This window comes from Lichenostomus cassidix, chromosome 19 (genome assembly GCF_008360975.1).
Source record: "Lichenostomus cassidix isolate B80296 chromosome 19, HeHo_3.0, whole genome shotgun sequence".
NCBI classification, from domain to species: domain Eukaryota; kingdom Metazoa; phylum Chordata; class Aves; order Passeriformes; family Meliphagidae; genus Lichenostomus; species Lichenostomus cassidix.
The window spans coordinates 10,071,440-10,097,569 of record NC_139499.1 but is presented as its reverse complement, the minus strand read 5'-3'; the positions used below and the strand labels follow the sequence as shown (position 1 = coordinate 10,097,569).

General features: G+C 43.8%; 1 protein-coding gene across 7 annotated transcripts in view; it reads left to right on the top strand.

The window, feature by feature from the left end:
• Nucleotides 1–1,715: 1,715 nt before the first annotated feature.
• The window catches only part of NF1 (neurofibromin 1), a 69,539-nt gene continuing 45,124 nt past the window's right edge, over nt 1,716–26,130 (top strand). For 3 of the 7 annotated variants that reach the window (XM_085078582.1, XM_085078579.1, XM_085078580.1), the window contains exons 1-27: nt 1,717–1,907; nt 7,272–7,415; nt 9,377–9,460; nt 11,129–11,319; nt 13,475–13,581; nt 13,846–13,913; nt 14,152–14,227; nt 14,744–14,901; nt 15,456–15,629; nt 15,807–15,929; nt 16,226–16,300; nt 16,993–17,124; nt 18,900–19,034; nt 19,586–19,699; nt 20,030–20,109; nt 20,385–20,508; nt 20,896–21,039; nt 21,459–21,705; nt 22,032–22,105; nt 22,217–22,300; nt 22,414–22,854; nt 23,275–23,414; nt 23,850–23,972; nt 24,427–24,510; nt 24,890–25,006; nt 25,513–25,694; nt 25,798–26,009. In XM_085078582.1, the coding sequence (XP_084934708.1) occupies nt 1,848–1,907; nt 7,272–7,415; nt 9,377–9,460; nt 11,129–11,319; nt 13,475–13,581; nt 13,846–13,913; nt 14,152–14,227; nt 14,744–14,901; nt 15,456–15,629; nt 15,807–15,929; nt 16,226–16,300; nt 16,993–17,124; nt 18,900–19,034; nt 19,586–19,699; nt 20,030–20,109; nt 20,385–20,508; nt 20,896–21,039; nt 21,459–21,705; nt 22,032–22,105; nt 22,217–22,300; nt 22,414–22,854; nt 23,275–23,414; nt 23,850–23,972; nt 24,427–24,510; nt 24,890–25,006; nt 25,513–25,694; nt 25,798–26,009 (3,693 nt within the window). In that variant the 5' untranslated portion in view covers nt 1,717–1,847. Of the gene's footprint in view, nt 1,908–7,271; nt 7,416–9,376; nt 9,461–11,128; nt 11,320–13,474; nt 13,582–13,845; nt 13,914–14,151; nt 14,228–14,743; nt 14,902–15,455; nt 15,630–15,806; nt 15,930–16,225; nt 16,301–16,992; nt 17,125–18,899; nt 19,035–19,585; nt 19,700–20,029; nt 20,110–20,384; nt 20,509–20,895; nt 21,040–21,458; nt 21,706–22,031; nt 22,106–22,216; nt 22,301–22,413; nt 22,855–23,274; nt 23,415–23,849; nt 23,973–24,426; nt 24,511–24,889; nt 25,007–25,512; nt 25,695–25,797; nt 26,010–26,130 lie in introns of all 7 variants that reach the window. The other 4 variants (XM_085078581.1, XM_085078584.1, XM_085078583.1 and 1 more) reach the window with 2 other exon arrangements.

Genomic DNA, 26,130 nt, shown 5'->3' with positions numbered 1-26,130 from the left:
GTTAGGGGAAACACTGTGAGAATTTCCACCATTTCCATTCAACTTCTGCATCTAGAATCTGGGAACACTACAGCAAATTGTGTTTGCTTTTAGGGAACAGATTTGCTTTGGGAAAATCACTGCCAGAGGCAGGAAGCACTGTTTGTTTTGTTTAGTACATTTTGAAGGGAAGAAATAGCCTGTCCTTTCCTACCTCAGTCAGGAGTTCCCAGGATGCTTCTCTCTGATCTAATCTTATCACCCTGATTTCTTTCTGGCATTTTGGGACATGTTTTTCATAACCGTATCAGTCAGCTGAAGCCCTTTCCTGCCCCTACATGAATTATTATTGTTTAGATTTTGGCAGAACGTTGAGATCCCTGTGAAGATTGTGGCTGGATTGTCTTCAGTGGAGATTATTCCTGCCTGATTGCTGTGGGACACTGAGGGGTCAAATACATAAACAGTTGAAAAAAGTAGGCATGACAAGGAGTGCTCAGCGGGGATGGTTTAGTTGTGAGGGCTAATAATTGTGAGTTAATTTTTTTTTTCTTTAGATAAAATAGTTGCAATTGATTTTCATCTTTTTATAAAACATCTGCTCTTCAAAGCAGAGCTGTCGCTTGTCACTGTCACAAAACTTGCTGTCACCCAAGTTCCTGGATTTGATGCTAGAATGCAACGGAATTGATCATCCCATAAATCCAAATCACAGGATTTTTATTGCTCGTTATTTACAAGGGAAGTTAACTCAGGATAAATTAGATATTGCTATCACTGGTGATAATTCATATGAGCTGTGATAACAGCAAGAGTCTCTGAGTCACATCGAGGTCCTGGCTGAGTAGAGGGACAGAAAGTCCACTTGATTCTCCAGTTCTTCTGCCAATTTTAAATCCACTGTTCCAGAGCCCTCACCTCAAGCTGCATCTTTATTTATATCATCGGAATTTCAACGTGACTCTAGCATGAAAGAACATTATTTTGTGCTTCTGTCTACCCAGAAGGAAAACAAATTAACATTCCCAAGAAGGAACGTGGAAGTGGCTGTTTATTTGTGTGTATCCTATTTTTCCGAGTCACCGATAAACAGGCTGGTGTGGCCGGGCTGGGATGAAGGAGCCACACTGGGATCTGTACTTACTGTCAGAGCTCTGCAGGGGAGACTTGGAATGGAACAGAATAAGTTAATTTATAACAATAACCGCGTTTAGATTTAAAAGGTAAAATGCAGCTGTGTATTCCAGTCTGAGACAGCAAAGCTGTGGGTGATGTGTCGCGGTGGTTGGAGGTGCAATAAAGCATCAGCCGAAGGCCCAGTGTGCCAGGGGAGCGGAGATGTGTGAAACGCTGCCGACACCTTGGACACCGCGGGGCGGGCAGGGGGAACGTTCCCTGACACCTGCGGCCGGGCGAGGGGCAGGGCCGGCAGCAGCTCTGCGGTACCTCAGTTCGGGGCGGTTTTTGCAGCCCGCGTTACCGGGAAGGGCGCTCTGTGCTGCTCCGTGCCGCTCCGTGCCGCTCCAGCCCCGGCGGCTCGGCACCGACTGCCCGGTCCCTCAGGGACCCTCAGGCCCCGCCCCTCGCGGGCCCCGCCCACAGCCACCCCGCCCTCCGCAGGCCCCGCCCCTCCCGCCCGGCCTCTCCCGCGGCGCAGGCGCCGCGCATGCGTAGGAGCGCGCGGGCGGGGGCGGCGCGCAGGCGCAGTGCGAGGCTCGGTGTGCCCCTGGCGCGGCGGGCGCGGCGGCGGGGGCGGCGCGCGCTCCCGCTTCCGGTGAGGTGTCATGGCGGGCCCCGCGCGCTGAGGGCCCGCGACACCGACACCGCCCGCGCGCTCCCGCCGCTCCCCGGGCGGGCGGCGGCGGGACATGGCGGCGCACAAGCCCGTGGAGTGGGTGCAGGCCGTGGTGAACCGCTTCGACGAGCAGGTAGCGGGGGCGGCGGCGCGTCTCCCTCCCCGGGCGGCGGGGAGGGCCGGGGGCGCGCGGCGGGGAAGCGGCCCCGCTCCCCGGGCGGGGTTACCGTGGCAGCGCCGCGCCTGCCGTCCCCCGCCCGTGGCGCGGCCGAGGCCCCGGAGCCCAGCGCCCTTTGTGCCGGGCGGGCCCGGGGCGGGGCCGGCGCTGCCCCCCAGTAGCCCGGCGCTCCCGCCTCACGGGCTCCGGTGCTGCCCGGCCCGGCGGCTCCAGCTGTGGCATCCGTCCTTGTGCCGGCAGCGGCCCTGAGCAGGGGCCTGCCTCCCTTCGCCGCTGCTCCCCGCCTCTGCCCAAGCGTCTGCTTTCCGTGGACGTTCCTGTGAAATTCGCGTCCTTGCTTTCCATCATCTGGCGCTCCGGAGGGGAGCGGGAGCCGTGACGAGGTTACGGAGAGCTCGGGGCGCTGCACGGCGGTGCTGCCATGCCCCCCGGGCAAGGGCGATGCCGCTGTGCAGCCCCAGCGCGGCTCCGAGGCTTTCCAGCCTCTGCTTTCTGATACACTGATGGATATTTACGTTTTTTACAAAAGTCAGTGCTAGTAGTTTGGAGAAGGATTTTCTGAATGGAAGGGAGAGGGATTTGGTGGCCTTAGACTTTATGTTTCTTTGATCCATCAGCAGGAACTGCTTACTGGGATTAGGTGGGTGACTCTCATTGGGGCTAAGCTCAGTGCTTACACTCCATCCCTACTCCCAAGGGATTCCTGACGTGTGGGAGCTCCCTTGAGGCTCAGTGATCAGTTCCTGTGCTGTCTGTCTCATGTTGACACACTGTGAGTGCAGCCTTTGTGTCACAGGAGGCCCGGCTCTGTGAGACCCTGCTTGGTGTAAATCCATCAAAAACGTGGAGCAGCTTCTCCAGACTGAGCCTTGTTCCTGTGCTGCATCTGTCCCTCAGTGCTGCTGGGCTTCAGCACCCTGCAGAAAGATGTGGCCTGCTGCAAGAAAAACAAGCTGTTCCTTTTTACATTTTTATGAAGTTCATTTTAAAAAGGAAAATATCAAACTTTGTATTTTGACATTAAAACAAGGCAGATTTTTCCAATACTTTATGTCTTTCCATAATACAATATGTCTTTCCAATAGATATATTTGCATAGTTACCTTATTCTCCCCCTTATCTTGAGTTGTAGATCATTTTTTCCATAAGCTTAGAAAACATAGGACTGATTATTCTCCCAATAATGCAAGAAAATATCTCCTGATGTGCTGGTGTTAAAAGGCCCTGGGCTTTCTCCTCTGCTTTGTTATGTATATTGTGGAATTGGGTTTGCCAACATCTGTTAGGAGTTACAAACGTCTTAGAACAGGATTATTTTTCTGTACGTTTTATGGCATGTTTACAGATCTGTGTAGAGGGGGAATCCTCTCTGAATAAGGAAGGAAGCTGTTCTGATTCTTGAGATGCTGAATTATTGGAGTTATAGTGATAATATGCGTCAAATACATTATTGTCAGTCACAGTCATGGTATTGTATCAAAATACTGAATATATGCACATTATTTCAGTGGTGTTAATGCAGATGTGAGGGTTCACATCCTGTGCCTGCCCTAAATGCAGGACCTCTCGATTCAGCACTAGGAGCCACTGCTTGGCATGTCAGGAGTGTGTTTGAGTGAGGAGGGGGAGAAGGGCAGCTCAGGTCTGTTGCATTTTGGTTTGTCTGTGTGGGAGAAGACAAACTTTTCCAGGGTTTCTTCCTTTTTTTGCAAAGAAGTGTAACCATCTTTCCCCTAAATTTACAGATGTAGACAGGCTTTTCATTCATTTGCTGAGTGCTTGAATTCATTTTAGGAAAGATGAAACAGCAAGCTGAGAGGATGCTAATCTGTGTTGAAAACAAGGGAAATCAGGGCAAACCAGTCTGCTCTGGTCTGCTCTTGTTTATTGTTATAAATGCTGCTTTAACCAAAATCTGCTTTTGTGTGTACAGTTCTGCGGGCCTGGCCTGACTGGCAAGCAGAGTTTTGTGAATTAACCAGTGCCTGGCTCACAGAGTAGATCCCTGGAGTTCCTGCCAGTCCTGCCCTGAGCTCCAGGGAGCCTCACCTGCTCAGAGCTGTCCTGGGGCTGCCCCAGGCTTCAGCTGCTGCAGAAGGAGCTCTTGTTGGTACCTGTGAGAGCAGCCCACACTGACAGCGAGCACATGGGGGGTTTTCTGTCACCACTTCATCCGTCTGTTACAGTCTGCTGAAGAAGTTCCAAGGAATTGGTTGGAAGGATGAACCTTGGTGGATTTGGGGGCTGTTAAGGATAGCACTAGGGGCTTTTTCATGTTTCTCCAGACTTTTAAATACAGACCAAATGGAGATGATTTAACTTTGTGTTCATTAATTACAAGTGATAGAGCAAAATCCGTGGCTCAGTGTAGCCCTTCTCAACAGCCTGAGTGCACAGCTTCCAGACTGTCAGGCTGTCAGTGGTGGTAGTTCCAAACCAATGTCCATTTTCATTTAACAAGAGATTTGACCTTCTTGCTTCAGACTAGAGAATACCTCAAACAGATGCTAATCACTTCACAACCATGAAAAACACCCATTTTTTTTAAGAATTAATATGTATAACCAAAGCAGGATTCCTTAAACTGAGCGTTTTTGGTGCCAGGCTGGATTAGGGCGCAGGAGGGCGTGTGGAACCCACCTGGGTGTGGGCTGTATGTGTCCAGTGCAGTTACAGTCTCGTTGGCTGGTGCTTCCTGTGTCAGTGGTGACAGGAGCTGAGTTGGGGCAGTGACTGCACTGGGGTGAGCTCAGAGCAGGGCATGTGTTCAGAGCTTGAAGCACCAGTTATATTTAAGCTTTGTGCTCTAATTTCTGCTTCTAATTCAAATAGCTCTACAGGAAACCATTTGTTAATATTCCTTTTTTTCTAAAATGAAATGAAAGTCAATGGAAGTAAAATTTCAACTTCCACCCCCCCCAAATGTTTAGATTAATGGATATTTGTAGAGAAGTAGATTCTCTTTAGTCACTCAGCACTGGCACTGCATTCATTCTGTGAGGGGAAATAAAATGTTCCAACGTGTCAGAGTGCACAAAGAAAAGAGCTGAGAAATAAAAAAACCCAAAATAGCAGTGCTAATATTTCCTTTTTGTATAGTTTCTTATTTTAAATGGTAGTATAAAAAGCAGTTTTACTTCTAGGTGACCTTGTTGTAATGGCTGTTGTGGCAGGAAGCTCCAGAAGTGTGTAATGTGATGTTTCTCTGGCATGGGAGCACACAGAACTAGATCTATGACACAGTTTCTTTGAGAGGCTCTTCTCAAGTGTTTTAGCATTCAGTGTTATCAAGCTTTGCTGCTGCTGTCAGCACAGGGACTTGAAAATTCAAATAAAAAGTACTAGTAATAGTGAAATTTTAAATTAAATGTATCTGTCATCCACCAATGACTTCCAAAAATGTATTGTAAAAATAACATCTGATAGTGAAAACAAAGCTTGAGTCATAAATGCTGTTTATTCTGCTTTTCCAGGGGTAAAATGAGCACACTGAAGCGCCTCGCGCTGTTGTAAAGCACTGCAGTCCAAACTGCCAGGGAATCACAAATTCGAGTGGAAACTACCCGGATTGCCCATGGAACCTGTTGGTGTGGGTGGCTTTGCAGGCAGAGAGTCCCAGCCCTTGTCCTGGAGAGGCCATTCCTGGGCGCAGCAGCTCCCAGAGCCCTGTCTGCATCCACAGCCAGTGCTCCTCAGGGACTTGCTGCTGCTCCGGGGTCTTTGGTCTGATCTGCTGTGCCAGGACCAAATTTTTAAATTCATTAAGAGTCAGCCGTGCTCTTAGGAGAAACCCAGCCAATGTCCATGGGGTCTTAGTCCATGGTAGCAAAAGAATTGACCTTGAACCCACACCAGAGCACAGCTTATACAGAGAGGGAATCACCCCATGGCATCAGAACGGAGCAGTGTGTCAGAGGCCCTCTTCCCTCCCAGGGGACAGGCTGGCTTAAGGAGACTGCATTCAGTGGTTGGACTGTTGGACCAGAGCGTTCCAAGTTGGGGTTCTTCAGTACCATTTATATTGCATTTTAAATCTGGGCATTTGGACTGCTCCCAGCAAACAGTGGTGTCAGGTGGCTGCAGAGAGCAGAGGGCTGGGGGGCAGTGGGGGTGGTGTCCTCCCAGAGCCCCCAGCTTGGCAGGTGCCTCTTAAAAGCACTTTGCAGCTGTAAAGCTGATTGTAATTCCTTGGAATCCTTCCTTTACCCTCTCTTAAATTCTCTCTCTCTGATAATCTTTTCTAATGCACAGATATTACACCATGGCATTTCCATTGAGCTGTTGCTGTCTGTCAGAATACACTTTTATCCACAATTCTAGTCAAAATTGGTTAGAACTTGTAGTAGCAATTCAAGTTTCTACGGATAGGAAATTCCAAGGTCACACTTTAAAATACAAATGGCATAAATGTTCCTATATTTGTTTGCTTTTAAATAATAGAAATACTGAGTAAAACGATTGTTTTCTGAAGAGTGGTGTCCCAGATGTGGTGGTTCAGAGCAGGCAGGGGGAGTGGGTGTGTGCCTGGGAAGTGGCTCATTCGTGACCCCTGAAGAATTTGGGTACAGCAGGAAATAAAGTGCCCAGTGTTCACACAGCAGCAGGAACATCTTGGGTTTGTGCAGTAACTCTGAATCTTCTCTTTCTGGGAAAAGATGAATTTCAGGTCTAGTTTTTACCACTGGATGTGGGACAGGGACAGGTAACGTGGGGCTCACAGGTGCTCCAAGCGTATTTGAGGCTGAGGTTCATCCCTGGGGGTGTTTGTGGGGGTTTCCCAAAGTTACCCATATCCCTTGGGGCCACACAGTCAGTGCTGGTTCCTCCTTGGCCAGTGCTGTCCTGTGACAGAGCAGGGAACACAATTGGAAGAGCTGCTGCCACCTTCCAGCTCACCTGCTCTGGGGGCTACTGCAATTTTGACTCCCCTCAGTTCCCAAGAGGCATTTTTTTCTTGCAGGTATCAGCCTTGAAGGATTTTTGGTCTTTAGTGAGCCCATTTTTAAAATAAAGAATCTTTTCTTAGAATTCTGTCTTATATTTTTCTGCTCCTTTTGATTGCTTTGACATTCAGTTTGTAGAAAAATTGTCACAAAATAGAGGTTTAGTTTCAATTCAGAAAATGGAACAGGTGAACTTAAGCACTTTGTTTTATGGAGAACTAATGGAAAGATGAATGTAGAAAAGATGAAAGAATGTCTTTGCCATTGTCTCTTGTAGAATGTTTTTCAAGGTGGTTTCTGGTGTCACAAGTTTTTAACCCATCTTTAAAGCTGTAAATTTCAATGTGAAAAAGCTTATAACAGTTATCTCTTGTAGCTTCCAATAAAGGCTTGCCAGCAGAATACCCACACCAAAGTCAGCACAGAGCACAACAAGGAATGTCTCATCAACATTTCCAAGTACAAGTTTTCCCTGGTCATCAGTGGTCTCACCACTATCTTAAAAAATGTTAATAACATGGTAAGTTTTCTAATTTTGCATTGTTTGGTAATTTTTTTCAAATGGTTGTTACTTACTTGTGTTGTACAATTTGCGGAGAATTACTTGAAATTTAGTCAAATTGTAGCTTGCCTTTTACACATCATTATTTTCTGTTCTGAAGTTCACCAGCAGCATCCATTAGAGCCATGTTCCACAGAAAGGCATTGGCATTTGGGGCAGAAAAATCCAAAGGCAGTTGGTGGTTAAGGGGACTCTCTGTTAGGAGGTGTGAGGTTTTTGCAGTGAGGACAAAGGCACCTAACGCTGCTCTGGGGCTTGGAGCAGTGTCCAGACACCGCTGGAATGTGCAGGAACCAGTGGGTGGGAGGTGGGAGGATGTTTGCCCTTGAAAGGTGCTGCAGGGATCCAGGGAAGCACTGGGAGCAACATCTGCAGGGCAAAGGAGGTGCTGAGCAGCACCACTGGGAGATTTTTTTCCTCCTCCATGTGTCCTGCCAAAGCATGACCTGCCAGGAATCCTTTTGGGGAAGAAAGGAGGAGAAAAAAAAGGAAAAGGATTTAAAACTCAGGCTGTTTGAATTTTCCAGACTGTTTGGGTGTTTTAGTGTGTGTCTGTGTATATAAAAGATAGGTATTTTTTAAGAACCAGATGACTTTCAGTCAGAACCTTTATCATGAGAAAAGATTAGTTCATTGAGTTTTGAATCCAGGTAATTTGGGATCATCTGGAGTCTCCCCAAACAGGTAACACAACTGGCCGTGCTCTGGCAGTACTTATTTTTATGGTTTTATAAAGATGGTTTGGAGAGAGCCCTTGGCTGTCAGTTGTACAGGGATGTGCATCTGCTGGAGCTGTGGAGGACTGATAAAATGAGAAAATAGGTTGCCCTGCTGCTGGGGATTTTAGGCTGCTTAAACCTACCTGTAATCCCTTTGGAGAGAGAATTTATTTTAATTAAATTCTACAGGCATGAGGGAACATGTTGATGTGCAAGATGATTGGCTGATAAATGAGAAAACTATACGGTTAAAAGAAGTTTCCATGTATGATACATAGATTTTGAGTGGAAAGGCCCAGCTAAAAGTCAAGTCAATTAAAAAGTCAATGTTTGCCCTGAGGAGCAAGTCTGAATGTTTGTCATGTGTGATGGTCACAGCTTCTGTGGGAATCTGTAATAATTCAGAAGGATTTCTGTAGCTGAAACGAACTGGTCCGAGAGAATGTCAGTCACGATGGTCTTGGTTTTGGAAAAAGTCTCAGCTGAAACCTGGGCTTAGGTGAGCCACCTCTCCTGTGGGGTAAAATGAACCTCTCTGGTGGCTCCTACAGGTGCTCTGGCTGTGGGCAGCTGTACCAATGTATTTTTGGCTGAATCTTTTCTGCTTTATTTTGCTGTCTTAATATTGCTGGAAGCAGTGCCTGTTCTTGGCACAGGACTGGGTGCTGGCTAAAACAGCCAAGGGAATCCTGCCTTCCTCCCCGTCTGCCTGCACTGGGGCATCTTTTGGGAGGGTCTCGTGTGTTTCTTCCTGTGGTCTGTGCTAAATTTTGCAACAGTAATAAGCTTGTTGATAGGGATTTGTTGCAACATCCGTTATATTAAGCTGTTGGCAGTGAAATACGTAATTGGAAAAGAGTCAGCAGTAATTGATACGAAAATAGGTTCTGAAAAGGTGGAACTTGCATTTCTGAGCAGCTGATGGGCCTGGTGGAGGTGAGGGGCTGCAGGGCACCTCCAGTCTTGCCTTGCGGAGACTGTTCCTTATTATATATGGCATTGTAGACTAGACAAAGATTTTTCTTTACTGATAAGGTTTTAATTCCTTTTCTAATCTGATTTTTGCTGACTTTATGTCTAAACTCCAAACCAGAGCAGTAATGGAGCCATAATTTACTGTGCCCCTTTGCTACTTCACTTTCTTGTGTTACGAGTCAAATATCTGTGTCTCAGATGAATCCATATCCCTTCTACTTCTAGAGAATATTTGGAGAAACTGCTGAAAAGAATTTATATCTATCTCAGTTGATTATCTTGGATACACTGGAAAAATGTCTGGCAGGGGTGAGTAGGCTTGCATAAGCAATTGCTAAGTTGGAATCAAATGGGTGGGAGAGTACGAGTCAAATGCTTTTGTATCTGTTATTACTGGTACTAAACTTAAAACTCATCAGATTTAGAGCAAAGTAGAATTAATACCATTTAAAAAATACTGAAACTTCCTATAAATGCAAGTAGTTGATGTAATTGATAAATTAATAATTTGGAGGGTGCTTTTTATTGCCTAAAATTAGGGATCTTTTTTCATTTTAAAAGTAGCAAATAATGCAGTATAAATTCTTCATTTTATGCTCCTTAGTTTTCTGCATACAGCGCTGAGTTTTCTTTAAATGTCTTAGAACTTTGATTTGTTGAAGTAATTTTCCATGTGCTTTTATGTACAGCAGAAACTTTGCTGCCACTACTCTAGAGATGATTTTTGCAGGTGTTTCCTAGATTACATTAGTTAACCATGTCCAAACGTCCACTGGAAGTCCAGGCCTGAGGTTTCCAGTCAGAGCTGCTGCAAGGCAGTTTGTTGGTTCCTTTGGGAGGAGAGTGGTGCTGGTTGTACAACTTACTGTGCTGAGCTGGAATTGCAAAGCCAAACTTCACCAAGAGTGAGATTTGGAATGGTTTATTCTTGTAACGAGAAGGGGTTTTTATTTTTAAGCTGTATTCAATTTCCAGCTTTTGCAGCGGAGGAAACTTTTGGCACTTGCTGTCTTTGATCCATTGAGTCAAAAAAAGTTTTAACTTCAGAATTTTCTAATTTTTAAATACTACTTCTATGCGTATTGTTTGAAACAGTGGTTTTCCTGACAGATCATAGTATTTAAACAGCCTGAATTGTGCTGAATGTTTCTTGCTCTGTCACTTCAAATGAAAGCAGTTTGAGGCAGAATATGTTAAATCAGAATGAGCCAAAGGTCTGTACAAAGCGTGTTGTGTTCTGTGGTATCTTCAGATGGATTTCTTGCTCAATGTTTCATTAAGTTCTCATAGCAACAGGACGCAGGTCAACTAAGTGGGAGTCTCTGAAACTTCCCAATTCCCTATGGAAAATTCATTGGTAGAATTTTAGAAAGCTTTAGTTCTGACCCTTCTGTTAAAACTTGCTCTTAGTAGAGCAAAGTTTCACTTTGAATTCTTTTGCAAATAGTTTCCTTATGTCTCACACTGTGCAAACTGGCAAAAATTAGATTTTTCTTTTGCAGGGAAGTTAAGCCATTTTTTACTTGTATAGAGCAATTCCTGGCAAGAGCAAGGGAGAAGCACCTCTTTATTTGGATAACTGTTTAATGTAAAATACTTGCTGTCAGAATATAGTGACCAAGCCCCTCCCCAAAGAGAGGTGAAGGGTGGGTTTTGCCCTTTAGCCCTCAGTGGAAGCTGAGATAGTCAATGTTTTCCTGAACTTTGACACAGAGCAGTGGTGTGCATTCATCAGACCAAAGTGTGTGCTACCTCAAAAACTAGCTTGATGTTTTGCTTGGTACTTGCTGAGATTGATCAGCCTTATGTCCTGCATGTTTCAGCTGAAGATGTGGGGTGGTTAGGCTGCAGTGGGATGTTGCTCAGAGGGGAAGGAGCTGTTCTGTGAAGTCTGTGCAGGTGGGAGTTTGGATCCAGGCCCTGCCTGGGGCTCTCTGCCTCCCAAGCAGAATTCAGGGCAGCACTGTTGGTTTGCAGCAACCAAAGGACACCATGCGCCTGGACGAGACGATGCTGGTGAAGCAGCTGCTGCCCGAGATCTGCCACTTCATCCACACCTACCGCGAGGGCAACCAGCATGCGGCCGAGCTGCGCAGCTCCGCCTCGGGAGTGCTCTTCTCACTCAGCTGCAACAACTTCAATGCCGTCTTCAGCCGCATCTCCACCAGGTACCCACTGAGGAGGGACAGCACCTGCGCCTGCTGCAGGCTGTGCAGGGCAGCGAGCACTTTCAATGCTCTTTAACAGGGTAGTTAAAGTGGAACTCCCTCAACCTTTCACAGTTTTACTTGGGTTTTGGGTTATGAAATGAACCTGTCTCATCCCCATGCTGGCTGCATTTACTGCTTTTTTAATCTGCTTTCAAAAGTATGAGTGAAAATAGTGAATGCAAATTGTACAGCTGAAAAAGTTGAGTAAGTTCTTGTGGGTGCAAGGCGTCTTGGGGAAAAAAAAAGGATGATGCTGAATAGTTGTATCCATTTGCGTATAAATTTTGAATGAAAATTGATGATTGTCCACAGCTCTGCTGGAGCCCCACGGCTGTTTTCCTGCTAGGAAGCTTTTATGTTAGATCTGTCTTATGCCTGAAGGGGACAAACAGCTGGGCTGTTTGTTAGTTGTTAGAAAAGACCCATTTGTCTTCTGACTGACTTGAGTTTCACAGCACATTTACTGTAAAAATAACTGGATTTTCTGCTTTTCTAAGTAAGAAGGGACACAGGCCCAAAATTTCCATCTCTTCTTTGCTGTTTTTGCTCTGTTCCAGATCCTTCTGATGCTTCGGCATTTGTCAGTCCACTAGAGTGGTGTGTTAAGCCTTTTATTACTGAAATACTTTGATGTTTTTTGAAAGGTGCTTGAAGTAGCTTAGCTCTTGTCACACAGTGTTACAGTTGACATCCTTCTTGATTTATTAGAAGTGGAGCTTGGACAGCCTTACATGGTCACATAGCAGTGAGTGAGCCAATTCAACTGCAGCAAAGATTTATATTTTCCTTACATATTGATATATTTCATTGGAAAATGTTTGCATTTTAGAAATCAGTCTAGAATGATTGAGTAATTTGAAATTTAAAGTATTTTCAGAGTTTTTACAGAACCCTTAATAATTTCTGTTTCAAGAACATAGACTTGGCAGCTAGCATGGGGGATGTGGTTTTACTCTATAGGTTGATTGTGTTTTGTTGCTTATGGAAATGGAAACAATTCCTTTTGCTCCTTTTATAGGAAGCATTTGTCTGTTGAAAGTTTTTGAGAATCTTTGAATCTAGTTCCTGGATCTGTGTGTATTTTTATGTCTGTAGCAGGGTTTGTCCCCAAACTCCGAAGTTCCCCTTCACCCTCCCTTTGAGCTGGAGCAGAGTGCTTTTCCCCTAACCTGTTTTCATTTGCAAATGGCTTGTACAGCAATAGTTAAATGTTTGACCAATTGTTGCTGGTCTCCACAGGGGTCAGCCTGCTGCCAGTCAGCATTGCTGATCCCTGACCTGGGTTTCCTGTTTAGGCATATTTCTGGGCCTTGCACAGCAGCTGGGGGATTTTTGGCATGAAAAGCACAGCAGTGGGGACCTTCCCATTCCCAGCGAGGGCCGTTAAGTTTCCCTGGCGCTGAAGACATGAAGAACTGCTCTTGTGTCTAGTACTAGAAATCACATTCCATGTCTGAAACACATCTGTAGCCTTGGAAGGAACCGTGGCAGTCCCAAGTTTGTGGGAACATATGCTTTGGTGATTAGTGGTGTGGTGTCTGGGAGATGCTGAGTAAATTCTCTGAGACACAAGTGTGAAAAGGTGCCATTGTGTTTAAACTGGTGTGATTAAACTTCATCCTGTGTGCTCAGGCCAGAGAAACATGGACCAGGAATGGTTGTATCTCACTCCAATGATACCCAGTACCATCAGTCACTGCTGTACTCCTGAGACCTTGCCTGGGGCAGGACCTGCTGGGAAGCAGCAGTAGCCTGTAGTTGTCATGAGTCCATGACTTCAATGTTTAGTTGAAAAGGTGACAAGATTACTGCCACAGAGGGTGGATAACGAGAGGATTTAGGTAAATCTTGGGCATAGTCAGTCCCCAGGAGGCTTCTTGTAAGACTCATCACTGGTTTTCTAGCTCCATTTTCAGTATGAGGATGGCTTAAGACTAACATATTAACTCCTAATCATGCAAGATCTCTCTTTTATTGCTAAATCTGGAAAAGTTTATCTGAGATTATGGAACATTCCCCTGCTATTGAAATGTATAGACTCACAGTCTCTACAATGTTAATACCTGTCTGACAGGATCTGATGGAGAAGTTTATTTACTTTATGTATTTTTAGGTTGCAGGAACTGACTGTTTGTTCAGAAGATAATGCTGATGTTCATGATATTGAACTTCTACAGTACATCAGTGTGGATTGTTCAAAACTCAAGCGACTCTTGCAAGGTATGATGTGAGCCTGTGTTTTGAAAGGTTTCTATTTGAATCTGGTTAGTCAGAGATGACACAGTGCAATTGATATATCTGGGTTTTAATTTCCCTGTTTTACTCCAAACAGTCATATGTTTACTGAAGTATTTAAAAATAGTTAAGTAGTATAAAAACATTGGTTTGAAAATTGCTTTACACTTCAAATGTCTCTTCTAACATGTGTTTATAATTTTTAGAATAAGTTTCTGTTCTGAATGCAGGAACGTTTTATCTTTACAGAGACTGTATTCAAGTTTAAAGCCCTTAAGAAAGTAGCTCAGTTAGCTGTTATCAACAGCCTTGAAAAGGTAAGTGTTCAATACATCTGTTTCACTGCTTATTTGCAGACTTTTTCCTAGTTTAAGAATAGTTGCAATTCAGTAACTTACTAGAAAATAGAAGTTGCTTCCTCCCTTTGATGCAAATATGTTTTGCAAGAAATTTTGAGTGATTAGAATTAAAAATAGAGCCTCTCTTCATTTAAATGTGTAATTCAGTAAAACTGTTGAAGCTCTGGAATGCAAAGGTGTTTTCCATTATCTGCAGGCATTTTGGAACTGGGTGGAAAACTATCCTGATGAATTCACAAAGCTGTACCAAACCCCCCAGACTGACATGGCTGGTAAGGCATAACACATGACAGTGTTCAAGGTTGGTTTCTCAGACATTCCCCAAATGCATTCACGTGGATTTTGTGCCCTCTTTGCTCCTTGTGCAGCCTGCAAATAAACAAATTTCTGTCAGCCTTTGTGAGGGCAGGCAAGAGTATGTTCCTGTCTCTTTTCTTTCCTGACTCCCCTCTTAAAAGAGATTAATTTTGTGCTTCACAACACAAAGAAATAAACCCCAAAAGATGGAGTCTCTTTAAATGTATATTTTTCATCTTGATACAGGATAAAAACTTAGAGAACATCACCTTTACTTGTCTCTAGTGAAAAAGAGAGGAGAATTTATATTTTCAGGTAAACCATGTCTTTAACTGGGTTGAGACCATTTGATCCCCAGTAGCATGTCAGTAATGTGCAAACCAGAACTTTCCTTCTGTGTAGGTGGAACTATCCCTCTGCTCTTTTGTACTTATTCTTTACCCCTTCTTAGTTAAAAATGGTATTGAACTTGGACTTTTTTTTTTTTGCAGATTGTGCCGAGAAGTTGTTTGATTTAGTGGATGGCTTTGCTGAAAGCACAAAACGTAAAGCAGCAGTGTGGCCACTGCAGATCATCCTCCTGGTCCTGTGTCCAGAGATAATCCAAGATATAGCAAAGGATGTGGTAGAGGAAACTAAAATGAACAAGGTAAGAGAAGCATCTGAATTCTGCCTCTGGTTTCTAGAGGGTGCTTGGTTTTGGTGATTCTGTATTTCAGGGATATTTGATTTTGCCTTTCCTCCTTAAAAAGCACATTGGAATTCCATATGTAAATTTATGCACTCTTTTTAAGTTCTCACCTTACATATGTTCTTTCACTGTCAGTAATTCATACAGATAGTATGTCCCAAACAATGTTATTTCAGAACTTTTCCATCTCCTTGGAGATTTGAATCTCTGTGCTGTGATTTCCTCTGCCTCCACCAGCAGGAAACTGAGCCTTGCTGCTGCTTGGTTGTGCTGAGGTCCTGGGGTCTGCAGGGGGCTGTGAGCTTACAGCACCTGCAGCACATGCTGGCTTTGATGGGGCTGCAAACATCATGGCTGAGAGTGAACAATCACCTCTTGTGTCATTCTGATTGTCCCAGATCAATCAAAGGGAATGTCTTTAATAGTGACGGCATTTCTTCAGAGTGCTGTGTCAAGTTGGTTTTTGCCATCACAGTGTCTGGTTATAACTATTCCTGGTTTCAATTCTGCAGAAGCTGTTCCTGGACAATCTCAGGAAGGCCCTTGCAGGACACAGTGGGAGCAGGCAGCTGACTGAAAGTGCTGCTATTGCTTGTGTTAAACTGTGCAAAGCATCTACCTACATCAACTGGGAAGACAATTCCGTCATTTTCCTGCTAGTGCAGTCCATGGTAGTAGATCTTAAGGTAAAAATGTGTTTCCTAATTGCAGTGAAGAAATTTGAATTTTAAAATAATGAAATAAACTTTGAATTTCTTCTTAATTGAATACCAGTGTTTTTCAATTGAAAGTTTTGTATTGAAAATAGGCAAGAATAATCTTGGTATCTGATTTATATATTTATATTCTTCTGAATTCTATAGAACTTGCTGTTTAACCCAAGCAAACCTTTTTCAAGAGGCAATCAGAATGCAGATGTAGACCTGATGATTGACTGTTTGGTTTCCTGCTTCCGCATAAATCCTCACAATAACCAGCACTTCAAGGTAAGAACATTGCTTATGGTAAGTCATTCTCTACATACTATTGACGACCTGTCATTTATAAAAGCTGTGCTAATAGCAGCTTGGAGCTCATAAATGAGTTCAACTGTATAAATATCCCTTTGTAATAAATCCCTGCATGTTTTGATAAATCTTTTCACAGCTGATTAGGCTTCTCTTGTTCAGATTTGACAGCTTTGTCGATTTAATAAAAAGGCTCCAGGATGTTATTCAGGGTGATAAGAAAGATGGCAAAGACAAAGATGTTGCTAAGTGGCTTTTATGTATTTTTATTGTAGATCTGTTTGGCACAGAATTCCCCATCAACATTTCATTATGTGCTGGTAAATTCGCTCCACCGAATCATCACAAATGTAAGTCCTGGCAGTATTTCATCAGCCCAGTGATCTGGGGCTTCTGTTTAGATCAATATCTGCTTTGTAAATACAGTTTGGATAGCAGACCAAATCCTATTGCTCTTATCCACGCAGCAAGAGTTGCTTGCTAATAAGGACATGCAGATCCATTCCTGCTGTCCACCAGGGGATTCCCAGTGTGAGAGCCCGGGTTCCAGTGTAACTCTTATGTAGCATGATAAATGAATCTTATGGTCTCTGGTTTTATGATAGGTACTGATGTCTGCAATCACTCTCAGGGACATGCACCATTTTCTGCTGTCTGCAGTCTACTGACCTGGGGTCGAGCTGGCCCCCGTGGTCTTCTTCAGGGATTTTGTTTAGTGTATCACAGTGAATTGAGTGCATATAGTTTTGAGGTATTCCTTCTAGCATCCAGTATCCTGAAATCCACCACTCTGGTCTGCACTTTCGAGTGCAGAACATCTGAGAGTTAGTGCCTGTTGAGGAGGAGTGATGCAGTGAGCAGCTAAGTCAGAATTGTTGCTTCATTTGCAGCTCATTTAAATGTTACGAGTTTGATGATGAGCATACAGAATGAACGTGCTGATAGCAGTGTGTAGAGCCCTCTGGGGTGCAGGTTGGTCACACTGCAGCGCTGGTGGTCTCAGAGCTGTGGCTCAGGCTCAGCACTGCCCTTGCCCTTGCAGTCAGCCCTGGACTGGTGGCCGCGGATCGACGCCGTGTATTGCCACGCCGTGGAGCTGCGCAGCATGTTCAGCGACACCCTGCACCGCGCCATGCAGGGCTGTGGGGCTCACCCTGCCATCCGCATGACCCCGGTAAGGCTCCCCCTGGACCAGCCCAGCCCTCCTCTTCATCACCTTCACACTGGAAACCAGGGGGGGAAGAACATGGTAATGCACGGAGCAGCAGAGAGCCACATGTGCTCTGTAACCCTGCGCTGTTGGGGGACTGGCTGTTAGTTCGCTGTCTCTCAGTTTTCCTGCTGCTTTTAAACTGGCAACATAAAGTATTTCTCCTGTAACTGTCTTCTGTGGCTACTGTCCATTTTAAGCTTTCTGGTTCTGTGAATAGCTAGCTAACATGCCCATCCTTGCTTAGTGTGAAAAACAACTGCATTCTGTATGTGGAGGTAATTGCTGAAAACTGCCATGCTTTTACCGTGATTGGCATGTTCATTTGTCTTGCTTTATGTTGAGCAAGTTGACTGTTTGGTCTTTGTGACAGCAACAAAGTAAAAGATTTCTCAACCATTATGAAATAAAGTCAATATTCTTGGCTGTCATGGAGAAAGTTTTGAATAAATTCAGATCTGTAGTTCATCCAAATTCTTCCAGTAAGTCCACACACAGCTGCGTTGCTGCATTCTTCTTCTGAACGTTCCTTGAGGACTTGTGCTGTGGCAAGTGGCCTTGGTGGGTTGGTTTAGAAAGCCTAAAATGAGACATAATAATATTCCTGTTGGGCTTCTCAAAGGAGAGCAAATGAGCACAATGCTTTTGGTTGAAAGCTACACCATGTTTAACTTGCTTTTCACCTGTGTGTATTCATCTGTTGGAGAATAGTTGCCCTGACAATACCCCTGCTCTGACTGGTGGTGCTTTGTCTTCTGCTTCTCACTTTCCCTCTGCCTGGCCGCTGTCGCCCACGTGGTCAGACGCCTGCCAGCCCCTGCTTTGCATGGCCCTGGGCCTCTGCTGCTGTAAGTATGACCTGTAACTACCGCAGAAAAGCCCTTGGTTGCGCTGACTTTTCTGTGCATAGTTACCCGCAGAGCCGGGGCTGCAGGGAGCCCTCGCGGCGCCAGTGGAGCTCCTTCCCCCAGGAGGGCACTGTTGGTTCTGTGCCCAGCATGATGCTCTTCCCCAGTTCCCCTGCTCTGGTGTTAGAACTGGTTTCTAATTTCCAGCCTAAACCCACTGATGTTGATCTCTTCCACGTCTGTCCTTGTCCGGTGCTGTCTGTTGGCGTCCTGCCGCTGTCAGTCCCCTGGTGTATTGCACAGGCAGCCTTAGCCTGCCTTTGTTACTGGCCATCTTCAGTTTGGATTGTGTGAAGGCAATAAATAGCTTCACAGAAACACCTCACCTTTCACCATGTTCCTGTCCTGGAAATCCCTGAACTGTGGCAAACTGAGGTTTAGCACAGAGTTAGTTACCTCTACCGCTGTGCTATCAATTTCTTGATTGGATGCTTTATGTGGTAGGTTTTGTTCCATATATTTGCACGGTAACTCATTATTGAAATAGTATGAGGTCCTAATTTCGTGTAGAATTTAATGATACAATGTCATATCTCATTGGTTACCTTGAAGAGAATTTCAGCCTTTTCTTCTGCCACATTTTTCTAATGTCCACATGCAGCTCACTGAAATAATGGTTAAGGGAACTTAGAAGATAAAATAAAGTGCTTGCCTGTGGGACAGTGGATTTTGAAGTAGAAGGCTATGTGACTACACTAGAGTTTCATATATATTTAAACTTTTTCTTGAATTATAGATGATAAAAGCAATACATTTCATAAGACGTTTAATTATAACTGTTATGTTTGACTACCTTCCTGACAAGGACTGTGATTTTCTTCCTTCCATCAGAGCCTTACATTTAAGGAGAAAATGACAAGCCTTAAATTTAAAGAAAAGCCTACTGATTTGGAAACCAGAAGCTACAAGTTCTTGCTGTTGTCCTTGGTGAAACTGATCCATGCAGATCCAAAGCTTTTGCTGTGTGTAAGTAAATCCTACTGTTATGCTGTTCAGTCGTAGTCACAATTTACTTTTGAAGCTACAAATGAATAAAAATTAAAAACATACATCTGGCCATCTAGGACGATTCCTACTCATCTTTTTCTCTGGTTGTGATGCTCCTGGGGTTTTAAATGAAAAATAACAAAAAAGAAACAGTAAGAGATTTTGCAGAATCAGAGCAACACAATGAGAGGGAGCATGAAATTCTGTGACTCTGAAGGGGAAGGTGGGGGAAGGAGAGGGGAATAGAGGAAAATTAAAACAAGGGGGTTGGAAATTAGTCATCATTTCAATGAGTGCTGTCTTAGATCTTCCATTTACTCAGGCCTGTGATAGTTTAATATAACAATTTTCCAGTTCTGTCAAAGACATGATATGCAAGGCGTGTCACAGATTAAAAATAAAATGACAGATTCTCTTAAGGATCCCGAAGTCCCCCTAGCTGAGTGCCAGGAATGCAGCAGTAGCTGTCAGCAGTGTGGTCAGGCCTGGGAAGGTTGTGCAGCTCACCCTGTGTTGGTGTTTCCGTGCAGAACCCCAGGAAGCAGAGCCCCGACTCTCCGGGCAGCACGGCCGAGCTGATCACGGGGCTGGTGCAGCTGGTGCCACAGTCCAGCATGCCTGACATTGCCCAGGAGGCCATGGAGGTGAGCAGCATGGGCCCTGCGGCTCTGCAGATGGGCACTGGTACTGCCAAAGCCACAGCCTCCCCTTTCAGAACTCTGTGTTTGTTTGTGTCTGTCCAGCGTGCCTTTGTACAGAAATACCAGGAAAGACCTCTGGGTCTGGACTATGAACGTGGAGTAAAGACTAAAATGAAATGCTCCCGTACTAGCGCTCTTCTGTTAGAAAATGCTTTTTGTATCTTTTGCTGTTCTTGAAACAGTGTAATGAATATGTGACTGCACCTATTTCTCTGCCTGTGCTCAGGTACTCTGTAAATTTCTGTCTTTAAGTGAAACTCTCTTTGTCTTTAGGCCTTGCTGGTTCTGCACCAGTTGGACAGCATTGACTTGTGGAATCCTGATGCTCCTATAGAAACATTCTGGGAGATCAGGTATGTAAATTAACGTCTATAAATGAGAGAAATAGCTGTTTTGATTTGTCTTCTCTTTTGAAATAGCTGTGAGTATTTTGGGAAAGCTTTGCAACAACAGCAGGAATCTGCAGTCAGAATTGTTACGTGTATTCATAGAAAGGTTGTGTCTTGCACTATCTGAATTTAACAAAAATGTTCATGGTGATGGCCTACTTCTGTGTAAACATAGTGTAATACCTTCACTCTGGTGGTGCTTGGTCAGATGGCTGATGCTGAATTTCATTTTGCTGCAGTTCACAAATGCTTTATTATATCTGCAAGAAGCTCACAAGTCATCAGATGCTCAGCAGCACAGAAATCCTCAAGTGGCTGCGAGAGATTCTCATCTGTAGGAATAAATTTCTGCTAAAAAACAAAGTAAGTGAACATTACCATCTCCCTGTTAGGATCATTAACGTGAATTGTTCTCTGTTTTGTTACTTCCTTTATTTACCAGGTTATTTTTGATTAGAAGAGATTTAATAGCTACTCCTACATGTTCTGTTCTGTGATTTCCTTTCTGCTTTGTGAGGCACTTGGCTAGAATAGGTACCAAAGTTAGGTTTGGGATTTTTATTTTTTCCTTTAGCTGCACAGGTTGCTATACTTGCCTGGAAAATGAATGTTTCACAGAAACCTGTGCCTTGTGCCTATTTGCCTAATGCAGGGAAATAGTCCCCAGCATTTTACCTTCCTCAAATCTGTGCCTTTTACTCCTTTAACATATCAGTTGATATATATTCTTTTCTTCCCCTCTCTTTATAGCAATCAGATAGAAGTTCCTGCCACCTCCTGTTCCTTTATGATGTCTCTGGAAGTGGAACTAGTCAAATTTCTCTTGACCATGAGGAAATGATACGCTGCGCACCAGGAGCTACCCTGAGGAAAGGGAAAGGGAATTCTTCCATGGTAAGTAATACATGCTAATAATTAATTTTAATACCTGAGAATAAAACTTCGGTCAAATAGAAATTAAATTACTTTTAGAGTAATTTTTAAAAATAAAATTATTTCTGAGGAGGAAATGGCATATGTATCCTAAACAATATATGTATTTAATATGCTAGTTAACAATGTTTCAGACTTTACAAAGTCACATTTTTTCATCTGAAAAATGTTCATGTTTCAAAATACTGGCAAATATTTTTTGATTAGGATTGCAAACAGCCTCCCTTGTGACAGCATGTGAGATCTCTGATCCTGTTTAGGATGGCTTATTCTGACTACAGTAAAAACAGTTTCAAACACAGTTTGTCCAGGGCTGAATTTTAATAAAATTGCCATATTCATAAGCACTATTGCCCAACTGGGAATTCTGTGTTTCCCAGGAAAGCACAGCGGGGTGCAGTGGAACATCAATGTGTCGCCAAGCACAGACCAAGTTGGAAGTGGCCTTGTACATGTTCCTGTGGAGCCCAGATATCGAGGCAGTCCTGGTGGCTATGTCCTGCTTCCGTCACCTCTGCGAGGAGGCCGACATCAGATGTGGAGTAGATGAAGTGTCGGTGCATAATTTTTTGCCTAACTACAACACTTTCATGGAATTTGCATCTGTGAGCAACATGATGTCAACAGGTAAGAGTCATGAGACAGTTAAAGTAACTTTGTACCTGGATAGAAGACTGTTGCTTGTGTTTGTGTTCTTTAAACAGGTTGAGGTTCTTGATTTGATGCTGCTCTACCTTTTTCTGGAATGTTTTAATTATTAGAATTGCTAGAAGGTGTAAGGAATTTGGGTGACTGAGCTCAGGAGGATTTTACAATTGTGTAACAAGAAGCTACCTTTCTAAAGACTTTAAGGGGATATGTTCCTCTGAATTCAATAATTACTTTCAAAGATCACAAAGTTGATGTAGGTTGGTTTTCAAAAAACTTGGTTCAATGTCTTGTGCCTTTTGCAGGGAGAGCAGCTCTTCAGAAGAGAGTGATGGCATTACTGAGGCGCATCGAACACCCCACTGCAGGCAACACAGAGGTGAACCAACTTCTCACTTTATGTGCTCTGCATGCATATTAAAAAAACAAACATAGAAATATTGTTACTACAAGTAGTTTTGAAGTTAAATCTTGATATATCTTCTTTCAGGCCTGGGAGGATACACATGCGAAATGGGAGCAAGCTACAAAACTAATCCTTAACTATCCAAAGACCAAAATGGAAGATGGGCAGGTGACTATGAATTTTTCCATAAGTTTAGCCTTTGGAAATTCAAAATAAGTCTTTAAGTTTATTTATTTTAAGGAATTGGGATTTTAATTTGGCAAATGCCCGTTGTGTCCCAGGTGACCGAGAGCCTGCACAAGACGATCGTGAAGCGGCGAATGTCGCACGTCAGCGGCGGCGGCTCCATCGACCTGTCTGACACGGAGTCCCTGCAGGAGTGGATCAACATGACAGGCTTCCTGTGTGCCCTGGGTGGGGTGTGCCTGCAGCACCGCAGCAACGCGGGGCTGGCCACCTACAGCCCCCCCATGGGACCCCTCAACGAGCGCAAGGGCTCCATGATCTCCATGGTCTCCACCGAGGGCAACACGGAGACCCCTGTGAGCAAATTCATCGACCGCCTGCTCACCCTGATGGTCTGCAACCACGAGAAGGTGGGGCTGCAGATACGCACCAACATCAAAGACCTGGTGGGGCTGGAGCTGAGTCCTGCACTTTATCCAATGCTCTTCAACAAACTGAAGAATACCATCAGCAAGTTCTTTGATTCTCAAGGACAGGTAAAGCTGTGGTTCACATTTGTGTGACATCATTCACATTTGTGTCAGTCATATCTTTTCCCCAGGTGACTGAAATGGGTCCCTATTTGTGTTCTGTGCTCACCCCTGTGAGCAGTGGGATCATCACAGTATGTTTTAATGATTATTGTGGTTATGATTCCAGGCTGTATTTAACGTTCTTGAATTGGTGAATTCTTGAGTGCAGAATCTGTGAGATTGTTTGTGGAATCCTTAGAGCTGGCAGCGTTAACATACTGAACCTTGACATGTGTTAACATGGAATTCTGTTGGCTTGGTGGTAACTAGAAAAATGCTTGTCCATGAGATTCTCAAAATGCTGCAGTGTATTTGGCAAATACTCTTTTTTTTTTTTTTTGTTTTATGTGTAAAAAATTAAGACCAGAAATTTTCTTCCTATAGGTCTTGTTAACTGACACCAACACACAATTTGTAGAGCAGACCATTGCTATAATGAAGAATTTGCTTGACAATCACACAGAAGGGAGCTCAGAACACCTTGGACAAGCGAGTATTGAGACAATGATGCTGAATCTGGTTAGGTGAGGAATCCTCTTGACCTTCCTATACACAGGGATTATGTTTAAGAAGTGAGTTAGAGTCTCCAGTTTATATCTTTTCTGCTCGTGTGCATGGACAGGCAGAAGCTGATTTTCTGATCCTCCTTATGGTTCTGACAACTTCAGTAATCATGAAGGTTGCTTTTATAGCATAAAGTGCGTTGCTGAAAAATGACTTTCGTTTTTTAAAGAACTGACCATTCCATAGCTTGGCCCTATTCCCATAGGCATTCCTGGTTTCTTTTCTGTACATTGAGTTAGTGGTTAACCAGCTGAAGGGCAGATTTTGTTCAGTTTTACGCTGACAGAAAACTTCCTTGGCCAGAAGAAATTTGTTACAGGGGGCAGGGGCTTTCTGGTTGGAAGGAAGTGAAGTAGCATGAAGTATTTAATTAATATTTTTGCTTTTTTCTTCAGGTATGTGCGTGTGCTTGGAAATTTGGTACATGCCATTCAAATCAAAACAAAGCTCTGTCAGTTAGTAGAAGTAATGATGGAAAGGAGAGATGACCTTTCATTTTGTCAAGAAATGAAGTTTAGGTAAGGATGGTATTGTGTAGCTTCTTGGGTGTTCTCCTGTGGGCAAGTGTGGTTTGTTTTAATTACATGGTTAAAAAAAGAGGCCAAAACCCCTGTCACACTAGTATTCTTGGTACAGGGATAGTTCCCTTGTCTTTGTCTTTAGAATGATTCAGTGCCTGGTGCTGCATTAAAATTTTGCTTTGTTTGTGGTGATACTAATCACATGTAAAAATTTATTGTGTGATACAGATTGGGGTATTACTTGGTCTAATAAAATTAGTTCAGTTCATCTTCAGTGTGTGGTGCTTCAGATTAGTTCTTACACTGAATTTATAATTATTAGGTATTGTCATTAGTAGGTAATAATTAGTAAGTAGCAGTAGTAAGTGTGTTTAAAAAAACACCCCAAAACCAAACAAAACCACACTGAAAGATCCCAACAAAGCTAAAGCAATCTGTTTCTATGTAACAGGAACAAAATGGTGGAATATTTGACAGACTGGGTTATGGGAACATCTAATCAAGCAACAGACGAGGATGTGAAATGCTTGACAAGGTAAGAAAGAACACTCTCCACCTGTAACAGTATTCCAGGTGGCATTTGATATCCCTGGATGAGCTGGCATGTTAGGCTTCCTGTAACAATAGTAATGTTAAGGAAAAGACAAAAATTGAAGCTGAAGCTTTGGTGAGCAACAGCAGAATTATATTTAATTGAATTAAATTTAAAATTTAATTTCATTATATTTAATGCTTAGTCTTGAATGACTTTGCTCCTTTTAATATTTTTTCTAATTTGGAAACTGTTTTCATGATGGACAGAACTTTAGTAGAATGCTTTTTTTTTTATTAAAGACATGACTACTTTTCATCTGCAGTTAGAGGTATAAGAAAAGGTGACTTGTATTTTATTTTGTTAAATTTTTGTTTTTCAGGGATTTGGACCAGGCGAGTATGGAAGCAGTGGTCTCTCTTCTTGCTGGGCTTCCACTCCAGCCTGAAGAAGGAGATGGTGTTGAGTTGATGGAAGCAAAATCTCAATTATTTCTTAAGTAAATAGTGACTTTTAACTATTTCTCTATACAATGGCTCTAAGGAGAAGCACTATATGACCTTTATTACAAACTGTGTTTTTCTTCCAGCAGAAATAATTTTATTATCCCAAAAGGAATTACCTCTTCTATGTCCCATTTCAAAATCTCTGCCTTGCAGGTTTATGGAAAGATTTTATTTTAGAAAATAATTTGAAACTTTGGCTTTCTTTCTGCTTAACGCAGATGTATGTTTCATTTGTAGCAGAGATTAGCTTTGTTTGATACTGTAGTTTTATTTATTATTATCCATGAAACTTAAACTGTCCTTGAAGACTTTTATTGGTAAAGTCACACCTGTGCTGGAGACAGTGTTAGACACCAAGTTTAGGACGCAGTGAGGTTGTTGGAGCACAGTTGAGGTTTGGTGCTGGAGGAGGATCCTCGGGGCAGGGCTGAGGTTCTGGGGGAATCTGTTGCGTGTTACTGCAGCGTGACCTGCCCTGCCCTGCCCTGCCCGTGCCCAGGTACTTCACGCTGTTCATGAACCTGCTGAACGACTGCAGCGAGGCCGAGGAGGACGGGGCGGCGGCGGGCGGCCGCAAGCGTGGCATGTCGCGCAGGCTGGCGTCGCTGCGGCACTGCACTGTGCTGGCCATGTCCAACCTGCTCAACGCCAACGTGGACAGCGGCCTCATGCACTCCATCGGTAAGGCCTGCGCCTGGCTGGCTGTGCAGCGCCGCCTGCCACACGCACCGCTGTTTCCTCTGCTTTGACATCTTCCTGAGTAGCTCTCCCTTCTCTTGAGCAGGCTTGGGCTATCATAAAGACCTCCAGACGAGAGCCACGTTTATGGAAGTCCTGACCAAAATCCTGCAGCAGGGGACAGAGTTTGATACCTTAGCAGAAACGGTGCTAGCGGATCGGTTTGAGAGATTGGTGGAGTTGGTTACGATGATGGGTGATCAGGGGGAGCTGCCTATTGCTATGGCTTTAGCCAATGTGGTGCCTTGTTCTCAGTGGGTAAGTGGATTCATGCATTTTATTTCCTGCATTTTTTAAAACAGTAAGACTTGAAATAAAAAGTAGTTCAACCATGGTCTGGTGCAGAGAGAATAGAGCTACTACTGATGATAGCTAGACT